At 35.9% G+C, this 12,281-nt stretch overlaps 1 protein-coding gene across 1 annotated transcript in view; it reads right to left on the minus strand.

Moving 5' to 3' along the window:
* Nucleotides 1-661: 661 nt before the first annotated feature.
* Nucleotides 662-12,281, minus strand: part of igfbp2a (insulin-like growth factor binding protein 2a) — a 35,512-nt gene continuing 23,892 nt past the window's right edge. Inside the window, exons 2-4 of the mRNA XM_058779519.1 lie at nucleotides 5,416-5,585; nucleotides 3,424-3,564; nucleotides 662-1,807 (exon numbers count right to left, since the gene is read on the minus strand). Coding sequence (XP_058635502.1) covers nucleotides 1,655-1,807; nucleotides 3,424-3,564; nucleotides 5,416-5,585 — 464 coding nt within the window. The 3' untranslated portion in view covers nucleotides 662-1,654. The remainder of the gene's footprint in view (nucleotides 1,808-3,423; nucleotides 3,565-5,415; nucleotides 5,586-12,281) is intronic.

Below are 12,281 nucleotides of genomic sequence, written 5' to 3' on the forward strand. Positions count from 1 at the left end.
AAAAAAACTTTCAGTTTAGCATTTCCTTTAGCATTTTTTTTATTTTATTTCCCCCAACATTCGTTTAATTTATTTAATTATTTATTTTCTCGCACATTTAATTATTTATATATTTATTTATACAGGAATATTTGGATTTATATATTTATTTATGTATTTATTTGCACATTTATTTATTTATATATTTATTTATGTATTATTTTGTGGATTTATTTGCGTATTTATTTATTTATTGTTTTTGCAGGTTTGGTCCTCCATACATATATACACACACACACACACACACACACACACACATATATATATATATATATATATATATATATATACACATATATAAACATATATATATACATATACACACACACACACACACACACACACACACACACACACACATATATATATATATACATATATAAACATATATACATATACACACACATATATATATATATATATATATATATATATATATATATATATACACACACACACACACACACACACATACATATATATATATATATATATATATATATATATGTATATATAAATTCTAGTTAATGTGTTTGTTCTGTCTTCATGAATGATTTGAAGACACCTATGACTTTTGTCACTTGAAAAAAAAAAAAAAAAAAACCTGCAAATAATACATTGAAATACTTCTTTATTTGTGTACATGTAAAACATTGGGTCCAAAATACCAAGTGACAATGACACCTAACAGCAAGGTGGAACTGTGTATAAAATTTGCACAAAGTAAATCACAATGTTAAGTTAAAATAGTTAGTAAACGGCTCTATTAAATCTATTTAACACATCTTCATTGACCTTTTATGCAGCATTATATAATTATGTTTTTTCTTCCTTTCTGTGACCACCAGATGTCAGTAGTTATATGCAATTGGAACAGAACATCAACTGCATTAGTAAAAACTGTGTAGTCCTAGTACTACATGGTTTGAGTACTCCTGATGCATTAACAGAAAATTAAGTGAACAACTTTTGTTTGCATACATCAGGGTTTTTTAAGCCAAAAGATTTTAAGACTTTATAAGCAGCCCCATATAATTTATTTCTGTAAATCATTTAAGGTAAGGCACTACCTCACCGACTTACAATGTAGTGCTTCAGCGTTTGTCAAAAGGAATACTGTCCTATCCAATAAAAACTATAGCATTACTATAGCACTACTATAGCATTCCTGCACAATAGAGGGGGCAACCTATAAAAGAAGTGTGTTGAAACAAATAGCACCAGTAATATCATGAGAGAAATACAACGTATACATCATGATTAGTACAAGATACATACGAAGTATGTGAAAGTGTTAAAGGTAAGTTTTACAGTCCTAGTTATTTTCCTAAAGAAAAGTAGTATGAGCCTGCTAATCTCAGTCCACTGGTCATATGTCATCACTTAGCTTGGATTGAATCAATACTATCAGTTCATTTATATCAGTACTTTAACTGTAACAATACTGTTTCAAACCATCTCAAATCTACAAGCGCAAAAAAAAAAAAATTATAAACAGAAGGTATATTGGTAGCTTGTTTAGAGAGTGTAAAACACTGACTCATTTAGGGGCAAGGGTGTGGGTTTGTAGGCTTGAAGGTCAAGATGGGGAGGGATAGGAAGGTTTAGGACATTCTTAGTTTTGAGGGTCCACAGAGGGATCCATGTCCTCAAGGTACTGGCTGCAGTTGGGATCACCCCTTATCAGTGGAGAGGTGGGGATGGGTCTTCCTGTGTGTGGATTCACGCACCAGCACTCACCACGATGTCCATTCACTGACATCTTACACTGAAATACACACACACAATAGTCAAATAAGATTTTAGAACTAAATTTAGCGTTTAAAGTTTAATTGACACATTTGTGGCCGTATAATAGTTACACATTTTATAAAAGGCTTTTCTTTTAAAAGCACTTACAATGGAAGTGAAAAAGGAATACTGAGAATAATGAAGATGTGTAACATCTTTTTTTTTTTACATCAAAGTAAACAATGTGCATACTAACATGATTTTAGTGTGGAAAAATTACTTAGTTATTCTGTGTGAAATAATATCAACTTTGAAATTTGACAACCGAATGCATTAACCCTAAAACCTTAAAATGACTGTTAAAAAAGAAAACAAATTACAGCTCAAGAAATACAGTTTTAATAAAGGTTTTGATAAGATCATTTAAGTGACTTTATAAAATTATAAGCTTTTCAACATTTCTACTTTTAAATTCTTTAAAAAGAATTGGCACAATTTCCATGGTAAGTGGAATAAAATAACCTCGATTTTTCCCTTTCCCCTTATTTTTATGCAATAAATATTGGGCCACAAATTGATTTGAACTTGTATTGAATTTGAACTTGTACAGAATATTCCTTTAAGGCATTTATTTGTTTGTATTCCTGTGAAGTTAAAAGTAAAACATGGCATTAGTGGTACCAAGATCATGGGTTTGACTCCCAGAATGCATGAGCTGATAAGATGTATGCCTTGAATGCACTGTAATTCACTTTGTATAAATGTTTCTGGTAAATGCATACATTGCAATTATTTCTTTGGATAAGCAGGATAAATTCTCCACATAAAATGCATCAACTTTGGTGCAACATCAGTTAAGGTGGGTCAGAAGCTTTAAGATCCCTCAGACTAAAGCATTAAATGAAGGATCAAGAGAGAGGGAGAGAGGGAGAGAGAGAGAGGGAGAGATTAAGAAAATAAGAGATGAGATGTGAGGAGAAGGAGATGAGGAGAAATGAGAGGGATAACTGTCACTGGAGTGAGGTAAGCAGAGCTAGGTTGACAAGATTAAATAAAACAAGTAGATAAACAAGCTCCTCACTATTTGATTGTAGGATCATTAAATTGCCATGAATGTAAAACTTACATTTCTTTATTTTTTTCATTTTTCTTTCTTTCTTTCTTTCTCTCTTTCTTTCTGTCTTTCTCTCTTTCTTTCATTCATTCTTTCTTTCTTTCTTTCTTTCTTTCTTTCTTTCTTTCTTTCTTTCTTTCTTTCTTTCTTTCTTTCTTTCTTTCTTTCTTTCTTTCTTTCTTTCTTTCCTTTTGTTTCTAATCTCTGGCTTTGCAAGGTTATGGTAAATGATCCATTAGATAAATAAATTTTAAAGTGGTACAAATACTCCATGTAGTCTCAATTAATATAATGTGTTAAAAGCTGCCTGCCTGCACAGTTTTATTTAATATTAAAGAATAACCGTTCTTAACTGTTAAAGTTAATAAGAACTGTTAACTTTAACAGTTCTTATTAAAATAGGCTTAGATGGGTTATTGGAAGTCACCCTGCGAAACATGTAAACGATCCAAAAAGTATTTAATGTCTACCCAGATATGGAAAATCTACAAAATTTCTGTTGCTTTGAACTTGTTGCTGCTGAATAGGGAATTAAATACCTGTTTCAGGTTGTACTGCCCCCTCTTGTCACAGTTGGGTATGTGCAGGGAATAAAGGTCCTCCAGGGGGCCCCTGTTATCTCTGAAGGGTATTTTTGCAATCCTTTCCAGCACCTGGTCAAGCTCCTGCTGACACTGGCTCTAAAACATATAAATAAATGTGTTTGAATTTTTAAATGGAGGTCAGATTGGTATGTTCGTAATGCTGTCATATTTAACATTAATTTCTCAGGTTAAAATCAAATCTACTCCCAAATGGCTTTTCTTCCCCTATGATTTACAGTTTTTCTCGATTGCTTAAACACATTTCTTGAAATCATGCCTCATTTTTGTGAAACTCTAAACACAAATCCATAACTTCTAACTCAATTCCCCAAACTTCCTATATTCAGGTCAAAATGAAGCTCTCCACTCAAAACACCTCACTCTAGCAGAAAAAACAAACTTTACAGTCTTGCACACTGATGAGAAAAATTCGAAACAATGCTACAAAAAACGTTAATAAGTTATGTTGCTTGTGGTCCCCATAGCAAAAAAATATATATATATATATATATATATATATATATATATATATATATATATATATATATATATATATATATATATATATATATTCAAATATATTTCAAAATATACAAAAATGGCCAAATATATATTTGCTAAAATATATTTATGTAAATATATTTTATACCAATATATTTTGCCCATATATAAATATTTTTAAGAGACTTTAAAAAACATATTTTAACCTCTGTATATTTCAGTCCAAGAAAATGCATTTTCTTGCCACAGAAATACATTTAGAAATACATTTTGGTATATGATGTTTGAAACTAAATATACAGTATTTACTATTTCAAATTTCATTGAGCTTCCCTGTTTGCAACACATATTTAGCATATTTTTCAAATATATTTTGTCCACAAAAAATATATTTTTTTGGCATATAGGCTTCCTCCTCTTCCTCACCATACTCCTCCTCCACCTCCTACTCTTCCTCTTCCTTCATTTATTCCTCGACTCCCTCCTTCTCCTCCTTTTTGATGTCCTCGACCTCTTCCTTCACGTCTCTCTGGATCCATTGTTTGAAACCTGAATGAACTGACCTTTTATCTCCATCGAAGTTTTTGATAGGTGTGTGATAAATTTTGACTCCTAGTGTTTCCACTTGGGTAATTGTGTACTAATTGAGCTCAAACTGTGCTGACTTGAGTGAACAATACTGAATGCTAGTGCTTTCTAAACGACCACATGGTGTAAGCACTGAGAAATGTAGGGATTTGTGTGAAGAGTTTTGCAGTAACAGTTCACGAAATCTGACTCATGTGTCAAAGCAGGGAAATAGTGTATATAGTTTAGGGAAATGGGTGCGCTTTATTAAAAATGGCATTATGGTTTTGAAATTTTAGTTCAAATGTCTGGTTTTAGTGTTTTAGCAATCGAGAAAAACTGTAATCACGTGACATGTAAAATGAGCTATTCTCATTCTCTAAATTTGTAATGCACACACAGCATTAAAACCTTACTAATACATTTGTGTCATTTGTGGGTGTTTATTTAGGGTAATAGGACCTGAAAATGAATGGTGTGTGTACTGAGCCTGAAAAAAAAACGCTTTGCACATGTTACTGTGCATTTGAAGTCTACAGACTGATCAGATTTGATCACTGTATTGTCAAGGCCCTCAGCCAAGATAAATAAGCTCCAGAGACAATTATTAATCATAAGTCAACAGGAACAACATGTTTTGTCCAGGTTTGGAATAGCTATGGCAGATTCAGACTTTACATACAGCTTATGACATTAGAATGCAGAAATTATAAAAAAAAAAAAAAAAAAAAAAATTGTATATATATATATATACACATACACTGCAGACAAATATAAACTGCACTTCCAAATGAGCAATTCCGCACAAAGGTACTCAAACAAATCAGAGAGAAGATCAAAACAATTTTATAGATTTTATTTATGATTTTCATCACCTACCTGTTTGGCATGCGGTGCTTTAGGGTCCTCAACTTTATTGTACTTCATCTTGGTCTTCAGCTGCTGACGGTGTTGAAGGACAGCACTTTCCTTCCATGGACTGTCTTTGGTGGGCTTCCTTATGGGAGGAACTTCAGTCAGACCAATGTCCAAAGAGTCCTGTACCTCAACTGATGATAGGACACAAAGATTTTTTTTAAGTTAAAATTTGTCAAAAAGTGATCTTTAATATTCTTATGACTGATTATTAGAGGTATAACAGGGTATTCATACACATTTATTTCTTTTAGCCTTTACATCTAAAATCCATATTGGTCTACAACAAATATTTCAGCAGCCATGCCACTAGTATTCAGTTTTTGCATGACGACACACTCTTGTAGAAGAGCAATTGTTTTTCACATCAAGTCTTTTAGAATGTCCCGCTGTTTTTAGAATCAGAATGAGCTTTTATTGCCAAGTATGCTTGCGCATACAAGGAATTTGTTTTAGTGTCATAAGCTTCCAGTTCACAGAGACAACAATGACACACAGACAATAAAAAAAAGATGAGAATAAAAAATACACATATGTGACCCTGGACCACAAAACCAGTCTTAAGTGTCAATGTTTGAATAAATAAGCTTTCCATTGATGTATGGATTGTTAGGATCTGACAATATTTGGCCGAGATACAACTATTTGAAAATCTGGTATCTGAGGTTGCAAAAAAATCTAAATATTGAGAAAATCACCTTTAAAGTTGTCCAAATTAAGTTCTTAGCAATGCACATTACTAATCAAAAATGAAGTTTTGATATAATTATGGTAAGAAATTTACAAAATATCTTTTGGCTATTGCTATAAATATACCCCAGCGACTTAAGACTGGTTTTGTGGTCCAGGGTCACATATGTAAATATAAATAAACAAAAAAAAAGAAAAAAAATAATAATTTGATACATAAATGATTGTATATACAGTTGTGCTATAGATTATAGAGTGAGATAGAATAGAAGGAGATGCAGGGATGTACTAGGATGGAGGTGGTAGCAAATAAATATAAGGTTATTGCACATTGTTATTGCATAATGGGGGGGAGGCACATTTAACTGTTCATAAGTTGGATTGCCTGGGGGAAGAAACTGTTCTTGTGCCTGGCGGTCCTGGTAATTGGGGCTCTGTAGCGCTGGCCAGATAGCAAAAGTTCAAAAAGGGGATGACTTGGATGTGAGGGATCCAGAGTGATTTTCTGAGCCCTTTTCTTCACTCTGGATGTATGCAGTTCTTGAAGGGTGGGCAGGGGGGCAGGGGGGCACCGATAATCCATTCAGCAGTCCGAACCGTTCTCTGTAGTCTTCTGATCCCTGATTTTGTAGCTGAGCCAAACCAGACAGTTATTGAAGTGCACAGGACAGACTCAAATGACGGCTGAGTAGAACTGTTTCAGCAATTCCTGTGGTAGGTTAAACTTCCTCAGCTGGCGAAGGAAGTACAACCTTTGTTGGGCTTTTCTTTTTACAATGGAGTTGATGTGAGTGTCCCAATTCAGGTCCTGAGACATGATGGATCCCAGGAACTTGAATGTCACAACTGCAGTCACAGTGCTATCTATGATGGAGAGTGGGGAGAGTGCAGGGGGGTTTCTCCTGAAGTCCACGATCATCTCCACTGTTTTCAGCGTGTTGAGCTCCAGGTTGTTAAGACTGCACCAGACAGCCAGCTCTTTAACCTCCTGTCTGTAAGCAGACTCGTCGCCGTCCTGGATGAGGCCGATGAGTGTGGTGTCATCTGAAAACTTCAGGAGCTTGACAGAGGGGTCTTTAGAGGTGCAGTCGTTGGTGTACAGGGAGAAGAGCAGTGGGGAGAGAACACATCCCTGAGGGGCACCAGTGTTGGTGGAACAGCTGTTTGACATGAATTTCCCCAGTCTCACTAGTTGCTGCCTATCTGTCAGAAAGCTGGTGATCCACTGACAGATAGAGCTAGGTTAGTTTGGTCTGGAGGAGTGTAGGGATGATGGTGTTGAAGGCCAAACTAAAGTCCACAAACAGGATCCTCACATAAGTCCCTGATTTGTCCAGGTGTTGCAGGATGTAATGCAGTCCCATGTTGACTGCATCATCCACGGACCTGTTTGCTCGGTAAGCAAACTGCAGGGGGTCCAGTAAGGGTCCAGTGATGTCCTTCAGATAAGCCAGGATGGCTTCATGACGACAGACGTTAGAGCCACAGGTCATTAAGTCCTGTTATCTTGGGTTTCTTTGGAACAGGGATGATGGTGGAGCGTTTGAAGCAGGAAGGGACACAACTCCAGAGATCTATTGAAGATCTGTGTGAAGATGGGGGCCAGCTGGTCAGCACAGGTTTTCAAGCAGGCTGGTGTACAGGAGTGGGGGAGAGGAGGGTTGCTGGAGGTGTAACAGTTGTGTAGAGAGATGGTCAGGACGGGTGTGGGGGGTTTCAAATCTACAATAAAACTATAATTCAGAAAAAAATAAAATAATTTTTTAACGTAGGTCCTTTTAGCCACTCTAAAGTCCTTATTCAGTGTGTTCCTGGTCTAACTCTGTCCCCATTTCTGTAGGCGTCCTCTTTGGCCTGACTGAGTTTTGCTGTAAACCATGGCTTATCATTGTTGAATATTACATAAGTCCTGGTGGGAATGCATATATCCTCGCAGTAAATATGAAGTTACAGTCTCTGTGAGCTCGTCCAGATTGGTGGCAGCAGCTTCAAAAACACTCCAATCAGTAAGGTCGAGACAGGCTTGTAAAACCCACTCTGTCTCGTTGGTCCATCTCTTTACAGTCTTTACCACAGGTTTAGCAGAAGTGATCAGAGAGCCCCAAAGCTGCCCGTGGAACAGAGTGATATGCATTCTTTATTGTGGTGTAATAATGACCCAATATATCCAGACATGCTGTCTGTATTTTGGCAGTTCACATGAGAGATTTGCTTGATTAAAGTCCCCAAGAAAGATTAAAACAGAGTCTGGGTGTTGTTGTTCTGTGCCTGTGATCAGATCAGCCAGTTTCTGTAAATCTGAGCTCAGGTGTACTTGCGGAGGAATGTAAACACTCACGAGAATGAACTAGCAAAACTCCCAAGGCCAGTAGAACGGCCTACAGTTAATGAAGAGAGCTTCTAGATCTGAACAGCACATCTTCTTTAACACTGTTACATTCTGTACACCACCTCTCATTGATGTAGAAGCATGTCCCGCCGCCAAGCGATTTCCCCGTTGATTCTGCGTCGCGATCCGCTCTGATCAGCTGAAAGCCCGGCAGATGAAGCGCGCTGTTTGGAATGCCGTCCTTCAGCCAGGTTTCCGTGAAACACAGAGCAGCAGGGTTTGAGAAATCCTTATTTGTCCGACAGAGCAGAAAGAGTTCGTCCGTTTTGTTGGGTAGAGAGCGGAGATTCGCCAGATGGATGCTAGGCAACGCCGTTCTAAATCAGTGCTGTCTGAGCTTCGCGAGCGCGCCGGCTCGCTTTCCCAGTCTGCGCGTCCTGAAGCGCCTGAACAGCGCCGCCATTTCGCCGACTACTATGTCCAGCAAAACATCTGAATAATCGAAAACTGGTAGGAGATTTTTGTGGTGTGTTTTGTCGAATCTTCAGCAGTTCTTCTCTGGTAAAACTGATCGTGTTTGAGAAACGAAAAAAAAAAACAGCGAAAACGAACAAAAACACTAAAACAACTGGATAGGGAAGCTTTTGGTGTTTGAAATTATGTGACAGGTACTGTATATGGATAACTAGGGCCCAAAAGTTGCAGTTTGTTCTCATATCTTTGTTTTTCTTCTTTTGAGAGGTGATCTAAATATTTATGGCTCAAACGGTAAAATTGATAGGTGTGTTGCAGTTCTATGAATGATTCATGGTCATATTTTTCTGTTCGTTGTGACAACAAACTTTCAGTTCAGTACTATCCACAGCTGGAGCTACTTTTCTCTGTGCATGGCAGGCTTGGAAAAATGGAACCAAAATGAACAAAGTGCCACCCAAGTTCTAGATAAGGGGGGAAAAAAACAAACAAACAAAAAAACACTGAAATTATTATGGCTGCCACAATTTAAGTGAGACCTTTAAATCTGCTCACCTTGCATTGAGGATTTCATTTTATGTGTTGTGTTGCAGCATTGAGCATTGTAACCAATCACACACATTTCTGTTATGTGTATAAATGCAATGGCCATTGGTCTCCAGTGATGAAGAAATCTGCTGTTTGGTTCAGTGTGCATAGTCACTGCAGCCCAACCCGGCAATACTTTCCTTTTTAATTCCTTTTTTAATAAATTTTTTTTTTTTAAATGTACAATATATATATATATATATATATATATATATATATATATATGCTTTATATGTTATTTAGGCTATTTAAATTATAAATTATTATGCAATTGTTATGCATTGATTTGTAAATAGCTGCAATGTTCCACCTTTACAGTGTAAAGATGACCTTTGTTGATGGCGATTTTTTTTTTTAATTGCTAGCAGTCTATAGTATTCTAATTGATTGAAGTAAATGGTTACATTTTAGTATTCAACATAAAGACGATATGGTAACAAAAAGGTAATTCTAAAAATTGTGCATATGGCAAATGGCCTTGAAAATAAATTCCCTGTGGCAACTATGTTCCTGAAAATAAATTCCCTGGGGGCAAATATTGTTGTCCCTTAATGGAAAAGTTGATTTTGGACAATAGTGTGTTGTTGTTGTTTTAATTCAACTAAACATAACAGGCCTAGCTCAACACTATGACTTCAAGAGCACTTATTTGGGTCTCTTTATCATAATGTGCTATATTTTGTGGAAAGGTTAGTTTTGTAAAGGTGCATGAGGTTTCACATTTCTGAATCATGTATATATTAATATTGAAAATAATACTGAATCCATTCAGATTGCTCTCTCTTCATCTAGTAACTCCATAAAAGCAGCCTTAGGTGACACTCTTGAACTGGTCTTTAGAATGTTTTGCAGAATAATTGAGTCTGGACTGTTAAATTATTGAAAATTATGTCAGATAAATGAATGTTAGACAAACATATGGTGTGCAATAATTTTTAAATGGTAATTTATTCCTTACACAATCACCATACTAAAAGTAGCCAATTAAAAGTGTTTAAACAGTCAGAGTTTAAAGCTTTTTAGACATCTGGGAGACTTTTCAGCATTCATGAAAAAGAAATCTGAACTAAGGCATAAAATGCATGGTTAAAATTTAGCATACCACAGCAATAAACAGTGAGACTGAACAGCAGGTAATAACAAAAACACTCTTAATTTTCCACTTGTCAACACTTCTTAAGAGCTTGCTTCTTAACCTCAGTGGTGATCTCTTTGAAGTTAGTATCCCAGCAGGTTCTACAGAAGTGGAATGAAATCAGGTGTACAGTATGCAAGAGACGGGCTTTTTCATTCCAGAGGTGAAGCATTCCTGCTATCCCTGAAAAACTTCAGACATAGCCTGTTTTGGCATAAAGGAGAATAACCCCACCAAGCAAAGTGGCACTAGAGTCCTACACACTATGTCCCTTCTTATCTAAACACTGAAGATTAGTGTGCAGAGCTGGTGTGTCTGGATGATGTAACAATATTACAATTTTTAAAATATAAAGTAAAACTTCAGGATAAGGTTGGTTAACATTATTTAAAATGAACTGACAATGAATAATACTTAGTTAACATTTACTAGAGCTAGTTTATGTTAGCTAGTGCAGTAACTGATGAGACATTATTGTAAAGTTAAATTTATATATATATATATATATATATATATATAGTGTTGGGTGTAACGTGTTACTAAGTAACGCGTTACTGTAATTAAATTACTTATCCACTGAAAAAGTAAAGTAAGGGATTACTGTTAATTTTTAGGTAATTTAATTACAGTTACTTATAAAGTACTTGCGTTACATACATTAAATAATTTCAACAGTTCTAAAATCAATATTGAATTTGAAATCTAAATTTACCATCTAAAGATAAAGCTGAATGCAGCGGCTTTAACCCTCCGCGCGCCGGTTCATTTACTTCACTGAGAAACCTTAAATACTCAGATACATATAAGTAGGGTTGCCAACCGGCCCGTATTAGCCGAGACCGTGCTGCCGCGACTGAGAGCGGCTCGACGGTGTTTAGTGTCCCGCAGCAGCAGCAAGAGCAAGTGACTTCAGCGCAGCTGAAGAATTCTGCGTTCAAATGCACGCAATTAGGCTAAATCTTATGCAAAGCCCCAGCAAACATGACCATGAATGTGTCTGCGGGAAATAGTAAGGACCTATTTGAATTATTTACTAATAAACTAATGTTTTCTGAGTCCCTGTGGCAAGGATGAAGTTGCTGATCCTGACTCGCCGTCTCCTTATTATACAGGCCTTTAGAGAGAAATGCATCTTTATTGATTATGATTAAGATTATAATAAAAGAGTTTTTGTTTTCGATTTTTTTTTTTATTATTTCGTTACATGATAATTTAAAGCTTTCTATAGATATATTTATCATGTCTGTGAGGTATTCGCTCAGCTTCAGTTCGTTTTTGTGAAGCGCTCCTGTTCAAGACAAGACGGCAGAAAGCGCATCATGTAAGTTTTCTTTGTTTAATAAAAGCACAACGTTTTGTTGATATTGTGAGTGCACACAAATAAAAGTAGACCCTTTACAGTTCCGAATGATGTATTACTCTTACCTTTATCAGAAAAAAAAAAAAAATGAAGGCGTAGGCTATTTTAAGTTGTTTCCACTGAAAAAAACATAAAAATGCAAGTGATTGCCCTGGTGCCTCCATGTCCTGCAGAGCGCGCTTTAGCTTCCACTCTCCGCACTAATTTGGATAGGTTAGCGAATTAGCGCCGGTTTAACGTTTAAACCTTGTTAT

This window comes from Onychostoma macrolepis, chromosome 06 (genome assembly GCF_012432095.1).
Source record: "Onychostoma macrolepis isolate SWU-2019 chromosome 06, ASM1243209v1, whole genome shotgun sequence".
Taxonomy (NCBI): domain Eukaryota; kingdom Metazoa; phylum Chordata; class Actinopteri; order Cypriniformes; family Cyprinidae; genus Onychostoma; species Onychostoma macrolepis.